The sequence below is a fragment of the Camellia sinensis genome, chromosome 13, assembly GCF_055761805.1.
Source record: "Camellia sinensis isolate YWXY chromosome 13, ASM5576180v1, whole genome shotgun sequence".
Taxonomy (NCBI): Eukaryota; Viridiplantae; Streptophyta; class Magnoliopsida; order Ericales; family Theaceae; genus Camellia; species Camellia sinensis.
The window spans coordinates 30391264-30414112 of NC_138973.1; the positions used below are offsets into that span (position 1 = coordinate 30391264).

At 35.4% G+C, this 22849-nt stretch overlaps 1 protein-coding gene across 1 annotated transcript; it reads left to right on the forward strand.

Annotated features, from left to right (window-relative positions):
* Window positions 1–9245: 9245 nt before the first annotated feature.
* On the forward strand, window positions 9246–22588 carry LOC114269043 (Adaptin family protein). Its single transcript, XM_082901812.1, has 11 exons — window positions 9246–10095; window positions 10951–11136; window positions 16002–16217; window positions 16310–16420; window positions 17721–17918; window positions 18025–18156; window positions 18443–18499; window positions 18634–18750; window positions 19056–19133; window positions 19678–19821; window positions 21002–22588. The coding sequence occupies exons 1-11, from the start codon at window positions 9493–9495 to the stop codon at window positions 22037–22039; spliced, it is 2880 nt and encodes a 959-aa protein (XP_082757938.1). The 5' UTR covers window positions 9246–9492; the 3' UTR covers window positions 22040–22588.
* The last annotated feature ends 261 nt before the right edge of the window (window positions 22589–22849 follow it).

Below are 22849 nucleotides of genomic sequence, written 5' to 3' on the forward strand. Positions count from 1 at the left end.
CTATTCTCCCCATTTTTGCAATATTTTGTTCTATATCTTAGCCCCTTTTGCTTACATTTTTGGGCTTCAGCCTAAACTAAAAACAGTCTTATTTTGAGCTCATCTTCATGTTTGATTAAGGACTTTTCTCTTTTTGAAGTCTTCTACTCCCCCTTTGTGCTTTATCCCTCTTTTGGGGCTTATTTTGCATGATCTATTAGCCCTGTTTTTGAGCATTTCTGGGCTTCGAGCAAAACTGTGAAGTATCTTTTTTTGAGCCCCTCTTTAACTTTATTGAAGGGCTCTTTACTTTTTGAGGCCATCTACTGCCCCTTTCCCTTTATCTCTCTTTTAGGGCTATTTTTGCATCATACATTAGCCTTATTTGTGAGCCATTTTAGACCTCGACCTAAACTGAAAAAAATCTTGTTTTGATATAATATTTATGTTTGATTAAGGTCTATTATGTGTTTGGGGTCTTCTTCCCCTATGCATGCTTCATTCCTTCATGATTAGGGCCATGCATTAGAGCACTTGCATTGGCCATGGTTTGGCCTCTTAGCCACTGAAATCCAGTGGATTTTCTGTGGCTTTGATGCATTTTTTAGGGCCAAAATTAGAGGGGGGGTGACCCCCTCCCTCCTTGTTTTGTTTGGGGATCTTTTGGGCCTCCCAAAGGGACCCCATTTTTCATGCATCGAAGTCTGATTTCAGGCCTCATTCTGTGAGTTTTAGGGTCTGCCTTAGGTCTGTCCAAGGCCCTTTTGATCATTTTTTATACCTACAATGCATGTATAGAACAATCCCATTCAAGGCCCTTCAAAGAGGCCTTTCTTTGCATGTTCCCTAGACCAATTTCAAGGTCAATTTGGTGAGTTTTAGGGCTGTCATATTTGATTTCCAGAGTTGGTTGTGCCATGCTAAGTGTCCTTGATACATGTGCTTAATTATCCCTTGTATGCCCTTCCAAAGAAGCCCCTCATTTTTGCACATGTTGGCTGCATTTCAGTGATTATTTGGACATATTTTGGTATGTTTTATTCACTGATTTTTGCTGGTTTGGTGAGATTTCATATGCTTCATATGCATGCCATGTAAACCATGTTTGTTAGTCAAAGTTGCATGCTATTTTAGTCCATCATGCTAGCATCTTTTGGTCATGCTTTGAACTAGAAATGTTCATGTGTTTGGGACTGCCTTGGCTCTGTCATTATACTTCATGGTCAAATAATGCATGCTTTGTATAGCTACAAGTCAATACATGTGCCTAGTTTTGAGTTTCGGGGCTTACTCCATGCATCGGGTGCCATGTTTGCATGATTCGGGACCATTTAGCATTATGTTTCAGTGCTAAAGATTACATGTTTGAATGCCATGCTTTATCCTTGCCATGCTTTGGTAAAGTGGCATTTTATGCCTTAGGTTCGGTCCTCGATTTGCGTGCATGTGTGCACGCATTTCGGTCATCTCATTTTCATCTTATGGCCACTGATGTGAGTGCGGCTGAGGTCCACTCATGTTGGTGTAAGTCCATTGTGCATTGTGTATGCCTTTTCAATTCATAGCATTGCGTATGCTAGGTTGCATGTTAGAGCATTGTGTATGCCATGTTACATCGAGCATTGTATCTGTCATATCATAGCATTGCGTATGCTAGGTTGTATGTTAGTCACATTCTGTATGCCATCTCATTTGCATTGTGTTTGAGATAGGAGTTAGCCCGAGCACGGGAAACGAGGGACGTTTCGTACTCCGAGTGACGGAATGTGTCTCAATTCTCGGTCACCGACACTCCGGATTACCCATGATGGAGTTTAGGTCTTGTTGTGTTTTCATGTGCATTCATTTCATATTGAGTCGTGCAATTCGACTCCTCGGCCATCATGCATCGATATGCGTGATTGGTGGCACGAGGATCGAGGACTATACTCCCTGAAGAGTAGTCATGCATACATATGTGAAATGCTTTGCCATGCCCCTTTGTTGCTCTCTATTGCAGTAAATTAGAAATCAGCAGCTTTCTAAAGCCTTGCACAGCATTCCGGCATTAATTGCAAGCAGAGGCAAATCGGGGCATCGCAATGGATTTCCGCGCCAGGCAATTCAAGCATGCATCATTCCACCATTTGGAACAGAGCTGTGGCAGTCCATAGGCTTACATGCTAGTTTATCGCTTTCCTAGTTAATTTGTTAATTAATTAGGGTTTTGTAATATTTAATTATTCATTTCGGACTGTATTATTTATTCCGACCCTCCGAGTGAGGGCACAACTGTAATAAGAGTATGTGTGTGTGATGTATGTCTCCCAACCCCACGTCTTTCTCCCTTTTATTTACCAGCTTATGATGGTTAGATTAGGGCATGTTTCAATTAGCATACAGTATGATAGCATGTTTGCATCATTCATCTGTCTTACATGCACCGGGCTCGGCGCACCATACTAACTGCATTTGTATTTCAATTCCGAGTTGAATACTTGTTAGTTGTAGCATTTCATATGCCATCTTTAGAATAGCCGAGCCTATTGTAGTTGCATTTTGCATGTGTTGCATTAGGCATTTCTGTATAGTTAGGATCATGCATGGATTTCTAACATAGCTTATGTTTTGGCTTGGAGTACTCGGTAAGTTTTATGCTTTAGCATCCTTGCATGTGTGTGAGTGACTGCCATGATAGCATGCTTACCATGAAGCTAATTGCTTATGTGACATAACTACCTGAATGCTTGTGGGTGAAGGTTGGGTTATTTGAATTGGAACAATTTATCAATTGCGAGTTGTTAAGCCCACTTGAGAGTGGCAAATCATCATGTTTTCTAAGCCCACCTGAGGGTGGCAAATCCACATTTTAGCCTACTTGCGAGTAGCAAACCATTTTCAAAACAAACATGAGATGCTTTGTTCCAATTCAGGCAACCCAGTCTATACTTGTATGTTGTGCGCATCACATAGTAATCTAGGCTAATAACCGGATTAAGGACGCATAATGTTTTCAAAACTAGATATCATGGTTAGTAGAGGCCGATCTTTGATCGGGCGAGCGGGGGTGCTCACGAAGTGACCTTCCCCAATCGTACCCAAGTTCCCGAGCCGAGGCAACTTTGGTGATGACGGACACGTGGCCTTAGGCAACGAGTCAAGGTTTCCTAAATTTCCCAAAATAAAATATTTAGGTGGCGACTCTGTATCTGGCAAAGCAGTCCATGTTTGGCACTTCTTTCAAAAAAATCTGTTTTCAAAAACGATTTGCCGGATTTGGACTCTTTGATTATTTCATCAGTCTTGCATTGCACTCTGCGAGATTAGATACAGGACCGTGGCATTGAGTCCTGAATTGTAGTGAGCCCAATGAACAAAACGGGTGGGATTTCCCTCCCGGGACGTTCGGGGACGTCTACACACTACTATATTGTACATAACCGTTGAATACAAAATCAACAGATTTTAAGGCTTATCCTAACCATCTTGGGCTTAGGTATTACCACATTTTACATGACACCCCCACATTTGTAGAATTTATATGAAGGCTTTTGGCCTTTCTGAAAATTCATACAGGATCTTTAAACAACTGCTTGTGTCAAAATGATTATGAAACTCTCAAAATTATATCATAGAAAACATATTCTCAAACCGTCATTAACTGAATTAGGTCTTTCTGGAATTCAAAGCACCAAAACAAGTTTGGTCCAACATGTCACTCTGAAGCCAATAGTCTTACTATTAGGAAACACAAATACAGTGTTCAATAATCTACTATTCGGAACTTCATAACATAGCCAGTAGTTTTATCACTAGGAATCACTAATTTCTCAGCATGTAGTCAGTAGATTTTCGAATACTAGGAATCGCAATGATTTGACCTATGATCAGTAGTCACTTTACTATTAAGAATTACAACGTCCTGACATAGGATCAATAGACTCTTACATTATTAGGAATCATTATGTCTTGACATATGAACAGTAGCCTCTCCACTACTAGGAACTACAATCTCATAACTGTGTAGCCAGTGGTCTAATACCTCCTAGGAACCACCAGTTTTCTATCTCTGTGATCAATGATCCTGTACTCACTAGGAGCCACCAATATAAGAATATATTTGAAATTTAAAAGATTCAAAAATATATTCACCCACCCTAACGGGTTGTCTCATCTTTACTTTCAAGTAAAGTCACATAGCAATCATACATGCTATAATTGACACATGGATAACATACTAATTACCTTTGATTAATTTAGAGATATTATCATGCAATCTTATGATTTCCTTTAATCACACTTGATCTCTCTAGATCTTCTTTTAAGAACCTCGCAAGGTTTAAGGTTGTCAGGTGGAGCAATATTTTCTATTGTCACTTCTTGAAGCCATTTTTGAAAAATCACTATAGAATTTCACTATTCTGTTTTTCTACAAACTAAACTTAACACTAGAAAATTCCAAAGTTTGAAATTTAATTTAAAATTGATCTCACCACTTACCCTAGGATCGAACGTGGTTAAGAAAATTTCCAAGAAGACTAAAGGGGTCACACCGGTCCCACTTAAGACCTAGTTAACCTTAGACAAAACTTTCAAGAGCATGTTGACTCTTAATTCATGAGAAACAAATTTATAATTAAGTTTTTCAGGGGGGTAAACTAGGTTAAAACAAACCAAGTTTACAAAACTTATAAGCAATTAAAATTTGCTATCAGAATTACACCGTTCATAAAAGTTAACCGATACTCCCAGAATTAAGCCCATTATTTCTGAATAAAAATCAAAAATATTTGAGCTAATGCTAAAATTTGGTTTCTTTTCCCAAAACAAAACACTTTTGGAAATAATCAAATTATAATCAAAGACTTTCTCAAAACTTAGTTTCCTACCACTTTGGGAATAAAAAGATAAAACCCAAAGATTTCTTTCAACCACAAAGGTTTGAAATCAAATCCATCTTAGTTTCCATTTCTGAACAAATCAGAAGTACTCTTTAGCCAAAGCTAAACTTTGGTTTCTAATACAGAAAATCAAAGCACTTTGGGAATAATAAAATCAATCCCAAAGGCTTTCTCTAAACTCGAAGGTTTATAATTTCTTTATTTTCCCCTTTCTTTTCACTATGGTGAAACTATTACCAATTACAAATTATACCTACTACAAAATTAAAATGCAACTGTTACAATTACAAATTATCTAAATCTACAAAATAGAGTTCATGGTTGCTATTACCAATTACAAATTAAACCTACTATAGAATTAAAATGCAACTGTTACAATTACAAATTATCTAAATCTACAAAATGGAGTTCATGGTTGCATCTAGAATTATCTGTTTAGCCAAGAACACACTTCTTCACTTGTAATGCTTATCTTTGCCTGAACACATTATAAACTTTATCATCATTGCCGCTAAATCTCCATGCTTATTGTTCATATACACACTTGGATACAAGATGAGTCAATGAACAAATAAAATGAATATTACACAAGTAATTTCAGTTATAACTCACAATGTGTAATTTAAAGGATATAGATGCATTGCCGTTACAAAAATGTTATGAGTTGCATAGCTATAAATCAATTATACATAAAGAAATATTATGGTTATAATGTTGGCAATCCAATAGTGCAACCATGATAAAATATATATAATAATAAAGTTAAATTCCCACTTATCATTTCAGGAATACAAAAATATTTTGGAGTAATTTTCTTGATAACCTATCAAGACATGAAAGAACTCACAATTGATACAACCAAAAATAAATAGAATGAATAAGAGTTACTATCATTACAATGCTAAATTATACCATTATGCGATAATGCAACATAATCATAAGCAATCACAGAAATAAGACCATTGTTTTACTAAATTTTCTCTTAAAACAAAGTTGTTTGGAGATACTTTATACCGACGAAAACTTCTTGGCTAGCCGAATCTCTTAAAATTTTCAAAATCTAGCTATTAGTTTTTTCAAGAATTTAATTAATCAAATTAAATTGAAATTATCACCACACTTTCAAAACAACATATGAAATAAATCCAAAATCAAACTGAACTATAAAGTGAATAATTAAATTCACTAAAATTCCGAAGATCTAATATTATTCCTTATTCCACGCAAAGGTAATCTTGATAAAATAAAAAATTAGTAATCCAATTTACTAATTCCAATTTATTTATTTGTTCGTATTATACATCATCATTTCTCGCTTAGGTAAACCTGTATATAAAGTTAGTTATAAAAGAAAACAATCAAACAAATCAAATAAAATAGTAAGAATCTTACATAATAAAATTTTTATTTTTATAAACTCCTACCAACTGAAATACTAACAATCAAATAACTTATGCAATAATAACTAATTAACATAAAATAAATTGCATGAATAAATTATTAAAAATAAATAATTCAAAACAATCCAATATCTCTAGGTAATTAAATTAATTTTAATTCAAAGAGTTACTATAATAAATTAAAATAAAACTAAATTGTTTTTGCAAAACTATTTATAAAAAATCTGTTTTAAGATTGTTGGTATTTTTTTTCATAATAATACAAGAAAAATATATAAAATAAATTAAATAGAAATGACAAAATAATTTTTGTTATTAAAAAATGAAATACAGAATAAACGACACAACTACAAACGAAAATTAATTAGATTATATTACTAAAAGAACAAATTATTAACATGGATAACTAAAAATTATAACTCGTCGAGGTAAACTAAATTTTGAAAAATTAAATAACAAATTATAAGAAAAGAAGCAAATCGAAACCTGTGTGATACCACAGTTTATTTAAAACAGATTCATATCTTCTCGATAGGTGCTGGAGGTATGTTGATGTTTGCCTCATAGGATACGACGGTCGAAACCAGCTAATGCAAAAGTACCTTCTAAATAGCTTCGGCGAACTTGACAATGATTGCACTCTCTCTAACAAGAACCAAAGAAGAGGCTAGCAAAAAAAAAAAAAGATAGGAAAAATTTTATTTGGCGTAAAAAATCATCTCTAACTTTTTAGTTCAAAACATCATCTCATTTTCCATCATAAAACCTCTCTAAAAATAACTTAATAAGTTGGAGGAGAAAGACCTTTATTTATACTAGTAAGGGAGAGCCTTAGCCATGAAGACTAACATCAATGGGGTCATCAAATGTTATCAACTCTAGCCATTAGGGCTAGAGTTGCCAAGGTTCAAAACTCCAAAATCATTATATAAATCATAATATGTATATAATGTATAAGTTTTGAGAATTAAATTAAATAGGCTGCAACATGGATACAAGTGTTAAGTCACAACTCGATCCAAGTTCAATTTTAAATACATGAACAAACTAAGCTCAACACAGTTTAACCCAAAGCTCAAGACTAGGTCCAAGTCTAAGTCTAAGACCAAACCCAGCACATGCACAAGTACAAGTCTAGGCCCAGTCCAAACCAAGACTAAGGCCTCGTTTGACAAGTGATTTTTTTAGCCAAAAAGCTAAAAAATCACTAAAAAAATCAAAAAGCCAACAACCTACCAAAAAGTCAAAAATTCCATTTTCTCTCTACTTTTTGCATATTTTTCCGTAAAAAATTAAAAAGTCATCCCAAATATATTAATTTTTTTACATCATATTTTAGCCAAAAAGTTAAAAAGTTACTAAAAAAAACTTGTTCCCAAACGAGACCTAAGTCTAAAAACCCAACTTTATTGATGCCCACTTTATGAAATAATTCTTATTTACAACTCAATGGTTTCAGCTCATTATTTTTGTGTTGTAATTTTCTCACCTAAGAAAATACAAAACCACTCAGCCCCACCTTAACTGGCGGTTAGGTCCCACTTTAATTTCTAATTAAAGTTGCCGAAAAATCATTATTTTTCAGCATGTATATGATAATATTAACAATATTGTCAAAAAATAAAATAAATTTTAAAAATTCATAACATCATATATTATTTTTAAAATGGTAAAATTATAGAATGAGACTATATATTGCTTTGAAAAAAACTTAACTAAACAAATTGAAGGATACATGTTAAACAAATTTTGTTTGTCTACTATGTGACATAAGGGTAATCATTTGATCTAAAACCGTTAGACTTTTATTTGGTTTGAACCAATATCACATGTGGACCAACCCAGCCTAGTTTGGCTAAGCTCAGCCTAAATGAGGTTGGGTTTGAGATTAGGCTAGGGTTTGAAACTTGACTTAGCTCGATTCATAGTTTTGACATGTTGGCTCATGAGAGGCACCCTATTAGAGTAGCTCAAAAATCATAAATTGTAAACAAATATATGAAAATTAATGAAAAATATTAAAAAAAATAGGCTTCAAATTCTAGTCTGTTGAAATAAACTTGTGGCCGACCTTGTGAGCCTAACCCATTGACATATGAAAGGTAGCCCGACCGATGAACTCATTTGGAACAAGGCTATTGGATAATACTTGAGTTTAAAGTTTTAATAGTAGATCGTCCTGCCTCAAGTTCACCAATAAAAAGCCTGTTAGGCTTAATCCACGGGTGGATTTTAGCTCTATTTTTAACAAGCCAAGATAGGTAGGCTTGACAGGATACCAATTCTTGTAACGAAAAATGTTTGGTGGCCACAATTTATGTGGTTTAAATAATCCGAAATTGTTAAAACGGCGTCGTTTTAGCTTGTTTTATACCCGAAACAACGTCGTTTTAACAGTTTCGGGCCATTCGAGCCACAGAATTTGTGACCACCTATCATCGCTGTTCTTGTAACATGATGTCAAGACAATATATATATATATATATATATATTTGTGATATGAATATTTTAAATTCAAAATAATAATTTTCCTGTAGATATATATTTCAAAATATTATAAATACACTATTTGTTATATTTTTCATGTTATTTTACTTAATATTTCTTTTAATAATTTATACAATTGTGTAATTAAACTATGAGAATGATGAATGAGAATTTTGATTAAATTTAAAATTTAATTGAACAAAATTTAAAAAATTAAACTTATTTTGGAGTTTAATTTTTTTTTGGGCAATGATTGGTGGCCACAAATTCTGTGACTCAAATGGTTTGGAAACGTCAAAACGATGTCATTTCGAGTACAAAACAACTCCAAAAATGTCAAAACGACATCGTTTTGACATTTTCGAGCCATTTGAGTTACAAAATTTATGATCACCAAACATTTTCTTTTTTTTTTTTGTTGTCCCATTTTTTGCTAATAAATTTTTGATAAAAAAAATAATAATAAAAATTCTCACACCACATGCTCGCCACGTGTCATAGTATACTTCTCATAAAAAAACAGCAGCCCCTTTCGTCGTCATGTGCTTCTCTCTCAATTACGCTTCAAATTAATCCAAACCCTTTTTCTCTCCTCTAGATCTTCATCTTCTCCTCACTCTCTCTCAGATCCCTCTCTGGCGACCCCCCTAACCCCAAATTCGATCACCCGAAAAACCCTAGAAACCCATTCGATTCAAATTCGATATTTCAAATCGAATCGAAGCCCTGGAATCGAAAATTCCAAGATGGAGCAGCTGAAGACAATCGGGAGAGAGCTCGCAATGGGCTCCCAAGGCGGGTTTGGGCAATCGAAGGAATTCCTCGACCTCGTGAAGTCGATCGGCGAGGCTCGATCCAAGGCCGAAGAAGATCGGATTGTTTTACACGAGATCGAGATCCTCAAGCGCCGAATTTCAGAGCCCGATATACCCAAGAGGAAGATGAAGGAGTACATAATTCGACTCGTCTATGTTGAAATGCTCGGTCACGATGCTTCGTTCGGGTACATACATGCTGTGAAGATGACCCACGATGACAATCTTTTGTTGAAGCGAACTGGGTACTTGGCTGTGACGCTTTTTTTGAACGAGGACCACGATCTGATTATATTGATAGTGAATACGATTCAGAAAGACTTGAAGTCGGATAATTTCTTGGTGGTTTGTGCTGCGTTGAATGCTGTGTGTAAGTTGATCAATGAGGAGACCATCCCTGCGGTGCTTCCTCAGGTGGTGGAGCTCTTGGGACACTCCAAGGAAGCGGTTCGGAAGAAGGCGGTCATGGCGCTTCATCGGTTTTATCAGCGGTCGCCGTCTTCTGTCAACCATCTCATCTCCAATTTCCGAAAGGTGTGTACTAATTCAAAAACAAAAACAAAAACAAAAAAAGCGTTACTTTGAATTAGATTTGATGGTGTATGGTACTCTATACTTGTTATTTGTGACATTGTTGTGTCTGCATTAAAGATAAGTGTTGGTATTTCTACAAATATGGCTGATTACAAATTCGCAATAGAATTGCAACTGCCTGGTTGGTTGTGTTTATAGTGGCAATCATCAAAGTGAGATTTTGAAGTCTGTAACTTGTTAATACTAGCAGCTGGCTTGTGCAATTCAATTCAAATAAGGAAAAACAAAACAAAATATTTACTATATATATCTCGCATGCCAGTCAATTGGTAAGAGTGTTCTTTACAAGACTCATTGTCTTAGGTTTGAGTCCTTCTCTCTTCTCTATCAAATTTTGTTTTGTTTTGTTTTGTTTTGAATAGAGAATTGGGCATTTGGCACAAGGAGAGAGAAAGCTGTAGAACACTACCAAAGCTGTTGACTTAATATAATAGAATATATATTATAGATACCACAAGTTGTTGTAAACAAGACCCGATTGCTTTAACAATGTTAACACTTTAAGGTTGAGAGCAAATTAGAGTGGAGTAATCCAATCCCTTATGAGGACCACACCCACACATATGAGAACAATGGTTCAATTATGTCGTTCTTCAATATAGCCCATCCAAAATGGATGTATATATTTTACCCCAACGATGTTTGTTTGAGTCATACAAACATATGTATGTGTATATATATATCATCGATTCATCACATATATAACCGCTGTACTCCGGGAAAGGGAGCCCACATGTTCCTTTATCTTTCTTTTCAATTGTTTTCTTATTGTTAAATAAAATTTTGTTTTTGCAGAAGCTTTGTGATAATGATCCTGGGGTTATGGGTGCAACACTTTGCCCTCTTTTTGATCTCATTACAGTAGATGGTCCTTCTTATAAGGATTTAGTTGTCAGCTTTGTCAGCATTCTTAAGCAAGTGGCTGAACGTAGATTACCAAAGAGTTATGATTATCATCAGATGCCTGCTCCGTTCATTCAGGTATGCCACATTATACTTATTTTTTCTTTAGCTCATATTCAAGCCTATTGTACAAGATATTGGTAATTTTTTTTTCTCTTTCAAAGGGACAAATAAGGTGATGGTTGCATTAACAGAAATAACTGCTTGCAAATTTTAGTAGAATTTGGTGAATTAATCTGCACAAGCCCCAATTTTTTCTTATTCTTGTGTAGCTACAGACATGCTGTGTTGAGGTTAGATAATGGGATGTCTAATTTTGATAACCCATATTTACCTGAGGAAATAGTTCCCAGAACCACAATCTATGGGTAGATGCAAATATTGTTTGGGCTTTATGAAGGTAAATAGTTTTGGAAGCATGAAAGGGTAATGATGCTTCCATCTTTTTAGCCTGAAGAGTTGTATCCAACTATATGGATTTATTGAAGATCCTAACTAAGCCTTTTCTTTTTGCCCTTTTGTTTTGTTTTGTTTTATTTTATTTTTTAATTTTTTGGCCTAGATACAATACATGTCAATGTACCTTCATTGGTAACCCAAGTACATGGAAGGTAGCTTGGTTTTTTATGGCATATATGCTTAACGAGCCAAGTATTAGGTTGTTTAAGTTTGGTTTGAAAACTTAACAAGTTTTGAAATATGTTCAAGTTTGGCTTGTTTACATTACGCTCCAATATTGAATGAGATTTTAAGAGTTGAACACAAGTCGAGCTTGAGTGACTTGGTCCGTTTTACACCCCTACATGTGAGGCTATGTTGCACGGATACGGACACGACACGGACACACAAAAACGCAATTTTTCAAAAAATAGGGGACACGACACGCTGGGGACACGTTTAATATATATAATTTTATTTATTTATTATATGTCTAAAATAAAAATAAAATTATTAATTCTTATACAATCAAAATAATAATAAAATTAATAAATATATATTTTTTAAAAATTAATAAAAAATGATTTTTTTTAAATAAAAATAATTTATTTTATGAATTTTAAGTTTAACATAAAAATAAGGATAAAGAAAAAAAAAAAAAAAAAAAAGAAAAAAAAAAGAGGGGGGAGAGAGAAATGTTGAGTCCAGAAAATGAGAAGAAAAAAAATATAAAAGAGAAATGATAGAGGAGAGAAAATGTGAAGTAAAAAAGGCAGAGGGAGAGAGATCAGAAAAGGGAGAGACGAAAGGGAGGAGGAGAAGACGAAAATGAAGAGGAGAAGAAGAACAGAGATGATGGAGACAGAGAAGAAGGAGAAGAAGAGAAGAAGAAGAATACCTCAGTTAGGGCTTCTTCGATCCACCTCACGAGTTAGCTTCTCCTCTCCTTAGCTTCTGAACAGGTTAGCTTCTCCTCTCCCTTGATCTCTTTCTCTCCTTTTCTGTCTTCTCTCCTCCCTTGATCTCTCTCTTTTCTGTCTCCCTCGATCTCTTTCTCTCTTTCTGTCTCCCTCGATCCCTTTCTCTCTTTCTCTGTCGATCAAGGAAAATAGTTAGGGCTCCTTCGATCCACCTCACGAGTGTCCGAAAAGTGTCCCGCCGTGTCCATGGCGTGTCCAAACTGGAAGATTTCAAAAAAAAAAAAGGAGACACGTTAGTGAGAGTGTCGGACACGTGTCTACCGCGTGTCCGATGCGTGTCCGTGTCCGACACGTGTCCGACGCTCGTACGCAGAGCCTGGGAACGTGTCGGTGCTTCATAGATGTGAGGTATTTGGATTGATGCAGTACTTTTCCACTTAAGGTAATGGGTTCATCTGCATGAATTATATTGGAATTTTGAATACAATCAAATCATTTCATTTGACCTCCCCCACTTGAAAGCCTTCAATGAATTCAACAGTAACTATCTTTAGCCAACATTTTACTTGAAGTTTGTAGCACGAAGATGAATAGAAGGAAGAATATTTGCATCCTATCCATGACATAAAACAGAAAAACCAAAATAATATTTAATCACATGCTTTCTTAATATCTAACTAGCAAATAGTTTGTTGAATGCTCTTGTTGAGCAAAAATTCGATTTCCAGCATATACAATTCCACTCACGTGACAACATGTCAAATAAATTTTTATTATATAGGTTAGACCTATTCAGGATATAATGTATCCCTTAATTACAATGCCTTGTTTTAAGGGATATACCCGTTGATTCCAACTTCTTAATATCACAAGTCTCATCAAGACAAAAAGACAGAGAATTGTTTTTTGTTTTTTTATTTCAAGGTTTGGACCCTTATTATTCATCTAAGTTGCTTGCGTACCCATGTTGTGGGATCAAGCCAAATGTAGTTCGAAGACGAGTATAATTTTATTTTTGGGTTTGATGGGCATATGTTCTATTTAATTTTGTAATTTGATTTGATTTGATTTGGTTTTTTGTGGTTAAATAACCTATTATTTTTGGGTTTTGCTTTGAGTGGGCAAATGACCGAACATTTCATTTGGGTGAACATTTGTTTTTGCTAGGATTATGACTGGGTCTATTTAAGTGGGTCACCTACGTATCCAAATCAGGAAACAAGTTTGATTCAAAATCAAGTTAGCCATGTTCTAGAAAGAATTTGGATTTGGATTTGAATGAATTTGTGGGTGTTAATTTGTTCATTTTAAGACACAATGGGGCTGGCCAAGAGGTTGTCCAAGTTAATTTTTAAGAGAGCAATACGAACTAGTCATTACTTGGGTTGCATGGCTTTTTCAATTTTGAAGCCATTTGAATGGGCTGAATTTGGGTGTTAAGTTAGTAACCCAATGCGGTTTTGATGGTTAGAGTTTGGAGGTGGTAAACTTGGGCCTTGATAGACAAGTTCAGGGGAGCCATGAGAGGCTTTTGAAGATAAAATTTTGGGCTTCATGAAACTCAATTTCTGGGACTTTAAGGAGGCTTTGATTGCTATAGATTTTTTGGAGGCTTTTGAGACAATAAATTGTACCATGTGGGGCTTATGAAATTAAAGCCTGAAGAGGCTAATTTGCTGGATTTTCTTTATATGCCTTTGGAGACTGTAAGCAAAGTGGTGGCCACCAAAATACTTGTATAATTATGGCCCTGCCAAAGCAAACAATTGCCCCGAAAATCATATTGGGCTATAACTTTGGTCTTCATTAAACAAACAAAGAACCGTGAAAGGGATTTACTATTAGATATTTCATGTGTTATTTTTAGACTTTTTATGTTCTGGCTTCCAAGAAGCATCGACACTCCAAGATAGGTGTTGTGTATATGTTCATGTCTAACAAAGCAGGGACACGCGTGTCCATGTGTCTGACACGTCACGTCACTTCACTTTGCGTGTCAAATTTTTTAATTATTTTTTTTAGTACATGTTCGGAATGCTTCATGGACATGTGTCTTGTGTTTGGACACACCTAAGGATACCTTTGTAGTTTTTTTTTTTTTTAAATAACAATAATATCAGAGAGCTAATTTGGGGTCAAAGTAAAATACATGGAAGTAAAGAGGGAAAAAAGTAATAAAAAAATAAAATGAACCCACATATACATCGATGCCTCTCATATCTATATTCCTAAATTCATATTCATATACATAGTAAATAAAATTGTAGAAAATATTTTTTTCTTGTATCTCCACCGTGCCCGTATTGTAACTTTTTGAGTGTCTCGTGTCTATACTCGTGTCTGTGCAACTTAGGTTGGTTTCGTAGATTTTGGGTAATTGAAATTTAGCCATACTAGTCTGATTCTAAGGGCCAAGATTAAATTGGTTATGAAATTTGTTTCGGCCAATTATTTTCATTCATTGAAGAAGCTAAATTAATGCCAAAGAGGCTTAATTTGTAGGCATAAAGGATGCAAAACATAGCCTGCATGCACTGTTTCTTAAGAGCAGTAAGTGGTCCTTGAGAGTTGCTAATAGAAGGCTTTAGGAAGGCCTGTTTAGTCTTGTGAATTTAGGGCCTAATAGGGTTTAATCTCTCTCTCTCTCTCTCTCTCTCTTAGTATGGGATTAGGGTTTAATGAATAGACTTTAATATTCTTGGGAATTATTAGCAAATATTTTAAACAAATTTTTATAGCTTTAGCTTTGACAATTTGACTTGGCATAATTATTTCTTGGGAGTGAGAACTGCTCAAATTAGCAGATCTTTGTTGTATTGCTTGCTAATGTGAAAAAATTGATGTCTTTAGGGTGACATGAGAGCTTTTCCATGTTTTTTTGGCTTGTACATATTAACATGTCCATGATCTTTTCTGCTTGATCCTTTTCTATATTTTTTTCTGCCTTTTTTGTCCCCTTTATGTTAAAAATCTAAGGTGGCTATGGCAAGGTGAGGGTCTCCATCTTGGAGCAAAAAAATTTATTCACCAAAAAGGTGCCAAGGACAACCTTATTCAAATTGCATGCTAAATTATCTGCACCAAGAGCAACTTCGAAACATAGTGACATTGTGAAGTATCATTAAAATTAAAAAAAGAACTAGGAGAGTGATTAATTTTCACTTTGATCCATGTAAACAACAAATTCAATAACTCTTACCCAAGCGTTGCCATTTTGACATTTTGGATTGTGGCAATTTTGCTTCTCCACATGAGATAAAGAAGCAGTTTCCGCACATTGGGGTTACGTCTTGGTGCAAAACCTGAAAACTTTATGCCCTACTTGGTTATTAGAATTATTGTCTATTTTTTCTGATAAATTATTAGCAATGCTACAATCGTACCCATTAACGCACCCAAACATACACCCATAGAGAGAGAGTGTGTGTGTGGACCCAAACACACACTCTCTCTATGAGTGTGATTGTCTCTTTTATTCTAAATTGTTACATTATACTTATTACTGAGTTGATTTGCTTGCCTTTATTTTTATTTTTATTTTGAAATTGAGATATGTTTTAAGTATTCACTCCTTTTGTTATGCAGATCAAGTTGCTGAAAATTTTGGCATTATTGGGTAGTGGTGACAAGCAGGCTAGTGAACATATGTATACTGTTGTGGGTGACATAATGAGAAAGTTTGACTCATCAAGTAACATAGGAAATGCTGTTCTATATGAGTGCATATGCTGTGCTTCATCCATACATCCCAATACTAAGTTATTAGAGGCTGCAGCAGAAGCAATATCTAAATTTTTGAAGGTTTGCCTTCTGCAACTTGTGTGTGTTGTTTTGCTTTTTTTTGTCTTTAACTTGTTTTCATGCATTCTTATGCATTCTTATCTGTTGGACAGAGTGATAGTCACAATCTAAAATATATGGGCATAGATGCCCTAGGTCGGTTGATAAAGATAAGTCCAGAAATCGCTGAACAACACCAACTGGCCGTGATTGATTGCTTAGAGGTGAGAAACATTTTCTCGTATGCATTTGACATCAATATATTCGTGTTGATGGAGCCATCAGAGATGCAGGCTGTGCTCATGTTCTTTGTTTTTCCCCTTTGTTTTTGTGCACACTTGAATGGTTATACCTTTCCATGTTAACCTTATTTTATTGCTTTAACAACTGTGTAGTTAATATATACTTTCTGTCTGTTTTGTGATTAGTTTATCTGTCTTACATGAGCTGTATATGCATTCATGGAATTTTTTAGATCAATATTGCTTTGTCAGGCTGATGTAAACTACTCCTATACTTTGACCTCTGCTGAAGTATTTGTGAAATTTGTCTTATGGTAAGCAACGAAGTATTTGGAATGTAAATGTTTATAAAGCATTATCAAAGTCCTCATTGGAGTGATGACACCTAGCACTTCAATGGAAGAGTGAATAATTCCAAAAAGTTTTCCTCGCTTTTAGAAATATATGAAAGGAAGCAAAGATGAGCTAACTGTTCTTTGTAACTTTGACTTTTTACCTAGTCTATTTTATTGTATATGCATTCATGGAATTTTTAGATCAATATTGCTTTGTCAGGCTGATGTAAACTACTCCTATACTTTGACCTCTGCTGAAGTATTTGTGAAATTTGTCTTATGGTAAGCAAAGTATTTGGAATGTAAATGTTTATAGAGCATTAACAAAGTCATCATTGGAGTGATGACACCTAGCACTTCAATGGAAGAGTGAATAATTCCAAAAAGTTTTTCTCGCTTTTAGAAATTTATGAAAGGAAGCAAAGATGAGCTAGCTTTTCTCTGTAACTTTCGCTCTTTAGCTAGTCTATTTTATTGTAATGGCAAGTATTACCCAACATTTGGTTGCATAAAACATAGCTAGCATTATCGCTGCTTCAAAAAGTTTTTGTAATGACCTCTTGCTGATTACTGGGGTGTTTTTATTACTTACCAGAAAGGAAAAACTGGAGTGTCTCTCTGAGGAAAAAGCAGGACCTTTGTACTCCATGAATAATAGTTATAATTAATTGAAAGTAGGTGATAACTAGATATGGCCTGATAAGGATGCTGCTCAATGCTTCCTCTTCCTCCTTTTTTTTTTGGTTCATTTTATTTATTTATTTTTATAAGTTCTAATCTTTCGTGTTTCCATTGCGAAATTCTTTCTGTTTCTATGGTTGTAATCTTATTGAAACTAATGCCACGTTACCCTTTCAATTTGATGTTCAAACTAATTTTGACAGTTTTTCATCATAATTGTTCTTCAACTATGTTTTGGTCAAACTTTGACATGCTTGATGACACAGGACCCAGATGATACTCTAAAGAGGAAAACCTTTGAACTTCTCTATAAGATGACGAAGTCCTCCAATGTAGAAGTTATTGTTGATCGTATGATTGATTACGTGATAAACATTAATGACAATCATTACAAAACTGAAATAGCGTCCAGATGTGTTGAGCTTGCGGAGCAATTTGCACCAAGCAACCAATGGTTCATTCAGGTTATGTCAATGTTACCTTTTCTTGTTGTGATTGTTTGGAGATAACATTATATTTATGTCTTCTGAACTTCCACCTATTGGCTTTCTCTTGATTTATGTACTACAGACCATGAATAGAGTCTTCGAGCATGCAGGGGATCTAGTTAATATTAAAGTGGCACATAACTTGATGCGGTTGATTGCTGAGGGATTTGGGGAGGATGATGATACTGCAGATAGTCAGCTCAGATCTTCTGCTGTATGTATTCATAATGAATTTCTACTGGCTCACTTCATATATTTGCTGTTGCTTAAAGCCAACTCTAACAGTCTTCTTATATTCTGTGATCTAATGATTCTCACTGGGTTATCCAGAATGAAACTGTTTGCTTTAAAATATGATGTTCATTCATAGCAAAAAAAAGCATATTCTCCTCCCACCACATTTTATTGTTGATTGATTTCAATGGATTAAGTTTACACCCCCCCCAAAAGTTTCTAATTTAGCATTCCTCTCTTGATGTTTATTTATTTTTTGGCTGCAGGTAGAGTCATATTTGCATATCATTGGAGAGCCAAAGCTGCCATCTGCATTTCTACAAGTACATTCTCTCCTATCTAGGTTTTATTTTTTTCTTGTCTTCCCCCCCCCCCCCCCCCCCGCGGTATATGTGTTGACATTGTTTTGGATATACTTCTTGTGTTTGTTGTCTTATTTCTTAGTTTTGTGTCACAGGTAATTTGTTGGGTCTTGGGGGAATATGGAACTGCAGATGGAAAGTATTCAGCCTCTTATATTACTGGGAAGTTATGTGATGTGGCAGAAGCATATTCCAGTGATGACACTGTCAAGGTACCTTGGAATTTTGTCTCTTCCTATGGTATGGAGTATCCCAATTTTGTATTTGATGACTCAGTTTTGATTGAGAGCCCTTGAGTAATCTAAGAACTGAAAAAGGAAAAACTACCAACTTTGAATCTCTTCAATATGCACATGCATATAATTGATTATAATTTATTGAAAGGAGTGTTTCTTTGAGATTTGATACAATTGATTTTTTTTTTTTTTTTGACAAAGTAATACAATTGATGATTTTATTGCCTTGCACTCATTTCTTTTCTAGTTTGAACTTGTACTGAATTTTTTCTTCCTTCAAGGCATATGCAGTTACAGCACTTATGAAAATATACGCCTTTGAGATGGCAGCTGGGAGAAAAGCCGATGTGCTACCTGAGGTAGGTCTTTTTGGTATTTTCAGCACACGTCTCATACCTTAGCCATCTAAATCAGTTTTGTACTTAAGTGGCTGAGTATTTGTGGTGGTACTAGCTGTTAAATGGGATCGCTATAAATCATAAGCCAAAGTTTCCTCTTTCTCTTCGACTCTGCCTCAACCCCATCCTTCTGGATCTATACCATATCCTTAAATTATGTTGAACCTAAATCATGTGTCTCTAGGGTATGCATTCTCTCTTTGGAGTTGATAGTTACGATGCGATTTGAGCCTGATTTATTTGATTCATTTATGTTCTCAGGTTTCCCTGCTAGTGGCATTCTTCCATTTACTGCTTCCCTGCTTTTCTATATGCACTGCTTGCTATATTAATTATTATTATTATTTTGGTTTTGTATGTGTATATCATCACCAAAATATATGTGGGCATCATAGACAAGAAAGTATATGCTTTTCTGTGTCATAGACTCGTATTCAGCATCATGAGAATTCAATTCCGCTTTTATGTTTTGACTATACATTGGTAATTTCTTTCCTTGTTGCAGTGTCAATCTTTGATTGAAGAATTATCAGCATCCCACTCAACAGATTTGCAGCAACGTGCATATGAGCTCCAAGCAGTCATCAGCTTAGATGCTCATGCTGTTGAAAGCATTATGCCACTGGATGCAAGTTGTGAAGACATTGAGGTTTTTTTTGATATCTTAAGTATAGGCGGTGTTTGACAAGTTGGTTTTTGGGTTTTTTTTTGATTTTTTTCACTGCAAGACAAATGTTTTGCAAAACCAAAAAAAACTAATCCAAACAAAATATCACATCAAACCCCATAATCATTTCACTTTTTCTCTCACAAACATCACATCCAACCACAAAAAAACCCAACTATCTTCCCAAACACAAATTTTTTTTCCTCTAATAATATCCTACAACTAAAAAAACCTACAAAAACACTCACTTCCCAAACACCCACATAGTACATTTTGTTTTTAATTTATTGTTGGGGTTCTTGGCTTGTTAATTAGCTTTTGCATACTTCTGACATGGATAAATTAGTCTGCATTCCCTATACACTTTTCACAAAATGATTAGAAGCTTTTCTTGTTGTCTATTTGTTTGCTCTCTTGGATGCATCCTATTGTTTTATTGGGGAGTTCTTCCAGTATCTCATAAATTATTGTTGCTATAACTTCTTCTATTCTCCTATATGTTTTGACAGTACATATTTAATTTTTCACTTCGTTTGGTGCTCAAGTTACTTGCCAATTAGTAACTTGTTTTTCCATGTATTCGAATGGTGTGATGGCAAGTGCTGTCCACCATCGCCAGCATTGTGGCACGGGTTTAAATCATCGGAGTCAGCCTCTTCAAATGCACAAAAAAAAAAAAAAAGAATAAATAAATAGAAGTTGAGGCACAGCTACCTGTATCTTATAAAAGAAGTGGGGTAAGCGAGAGCCTTGCGCATTGGGAACAACCTTGTTTCTTTTAATCCGATATTATGATTGTTTCACTTTGTAAAGATTTCTTTGGTTATCAATTCAGATGCCAGTTTCCTAGGAAGAGAGTAATCTAACAAAACTATTGGAGATAGTAGTGTTGTAAAAATTTCACTAAATTTGTAGATTTAAATATTCCAGTTGCCAGTTTGCTGTTGATTAAAATAAAGTTCATGTTTATATTATGGACAATGTAGAAGCATACACGTCTCTATTTTTGTGGCAACAGATATTGTGTTTTTGTGACTTGAAATTCTGCAGTCAGCTTTTTGCAGACCACTATTTCTTGTGGCCACTTGACTCTGTTCTCTCTCTCTGCTGCCCGTATTTTCCTGGGAAAATTCAAACTTACTAATGTTTATCTTCCTTGCAGATTGATAAAAGCCTTTCATTCCTCAACAGTTACGTCCAACAGTCATTGGAAAAGGGAGCTCAGCCCTACATTCCCGAGAATGAACGTTCTGGAATTTTAGATGTTAGCAGCTTCAGAAACCAAGAGCATAATGAAGCTTTAACACATTCTCTTAGGTTTGAGGCCTATGAGCTTCCAAAACCAGTCGTCTCATCAAGAATTCCACCAATTTCAATCGCATCCTCAACCGAACTTGTTCCAGTTCCCGAGCCTTCTTATCCGAGGGAGATACACCAAAACGTATTAGTGCCATCTGTATCCGAAACAGGTCCATCAGAACTCAAGCTGAGACTCGATGGGGTTCAAAGGAAGTGGGGTAAGCCGACTTACTCCTCTCCTGCACCATCCACCTCGAGCTCCACTTCCCAGAGAACTGTGAATGGGGTGACCCAACCTGATGCGGCAGGCAATCTAAACTCGAAACCTCGCAATACCTCTTATGATTCAAAAAGGTCTCAAATTGAGATTTCTCCAGAAAAACAGAAGCTTGCTGCTTCACTGTTTGGGGGTCCGTCAAAATCTGAGAAGAGGTCATCCTCTACCACAAGCCAAAAGGTTTCAAAGACATCCCACACGGTGAAGGGGGTGGTGACTTCATCTTCTGAAACTTCTGGAGAGCAGAAAACTCCTCTTCAGCTGCCCCCAGACTTGCTCGACTTGGGTGAACCGTCGTCAGTCACAAGCACTGCCCCGTCTGTGGACCCTTTTAAGCAATTGGAAGGACTTCTTGACCCAGCAGCTCAAGATGCTTCTTTGGCTGAAAATTACGGTGCGGTTGGTTCTACTGAAGCGCCAGATTTCATGTCTCTGTATGCTGATATGCTTACAAGCGGGCAAAGTAGTAAGGACGATGTCAATATCATGTCTGCTTTGTCAAATGCAGCTACTGTCAAGGGTCCGAACACTAAAGAATCGCTGGTAAAGGATGCTCTGGTAAGGCAAATGGGAGTGACACCAACAAGCCCGAATCCCAACTTGTTCAAGGACTTGCTTGGCTAAAAATTTATGAATATAATGGTACTGTGCAAAGTTCAATTTGGGATTCTTTCGAGAATAATTACTGTGTCATTTAGGAAGGGTTTTCTCTGGGTGGGTGTTAATTTTATGAGCATTTTGTTGATGATAGAAAATTACAATGTTAATAGCGGAGTTTTAAGAGGCACCCAAACCGGAAATGGGATCAGCTTCTTTGTATCTGTTGCATTGGATGATATGGGTTTTGTAGAAATAGAACCAGAGCTGGTGGAATGTATAGCGGTGCTACATTGAGCCTTCCAACTTGCAAGATTGCCGACATTTTGGTTTTGGATCGCTACAGGGACCTTAGGAATCTATCCCATTGCTTTTCCACCACACGGCCTTGTCATCTTGGCTTCCTTTTTTTTCTTCTTTTTTTTTAATTTTTTTTTTTTTTTAATCAGCCTCTCATGTTGTTATAATAATGATATATTGGTGAGGATGTTCTTCTTAGGCTTTTGTTTGTTCTAAATTTATTTTTATCAAACACTTCGTGCCAATTTGCTTAGAAAATTGTGCGTTTTCTACGTATGAGAAGTCCTTTATTTATTTATTTATTTTTTTTATAATTTAATTGATATTTTATTTTCGTGTGCCTCTGCTACATGGAATAGGCAACACTAGTTATAAATTGTTTTTGTTTTTATGAAAATAATAATAATTATTACTAAATTTTGTCTCTGCTGTGTTGCAGTCTTTAATAATTTTCATTCTTGTAATGAAAATAAGGAACTTAACATTTTCTAATTCTATTTATTATTTATACCACAGGTCTCATCCGAGGCTATGTTT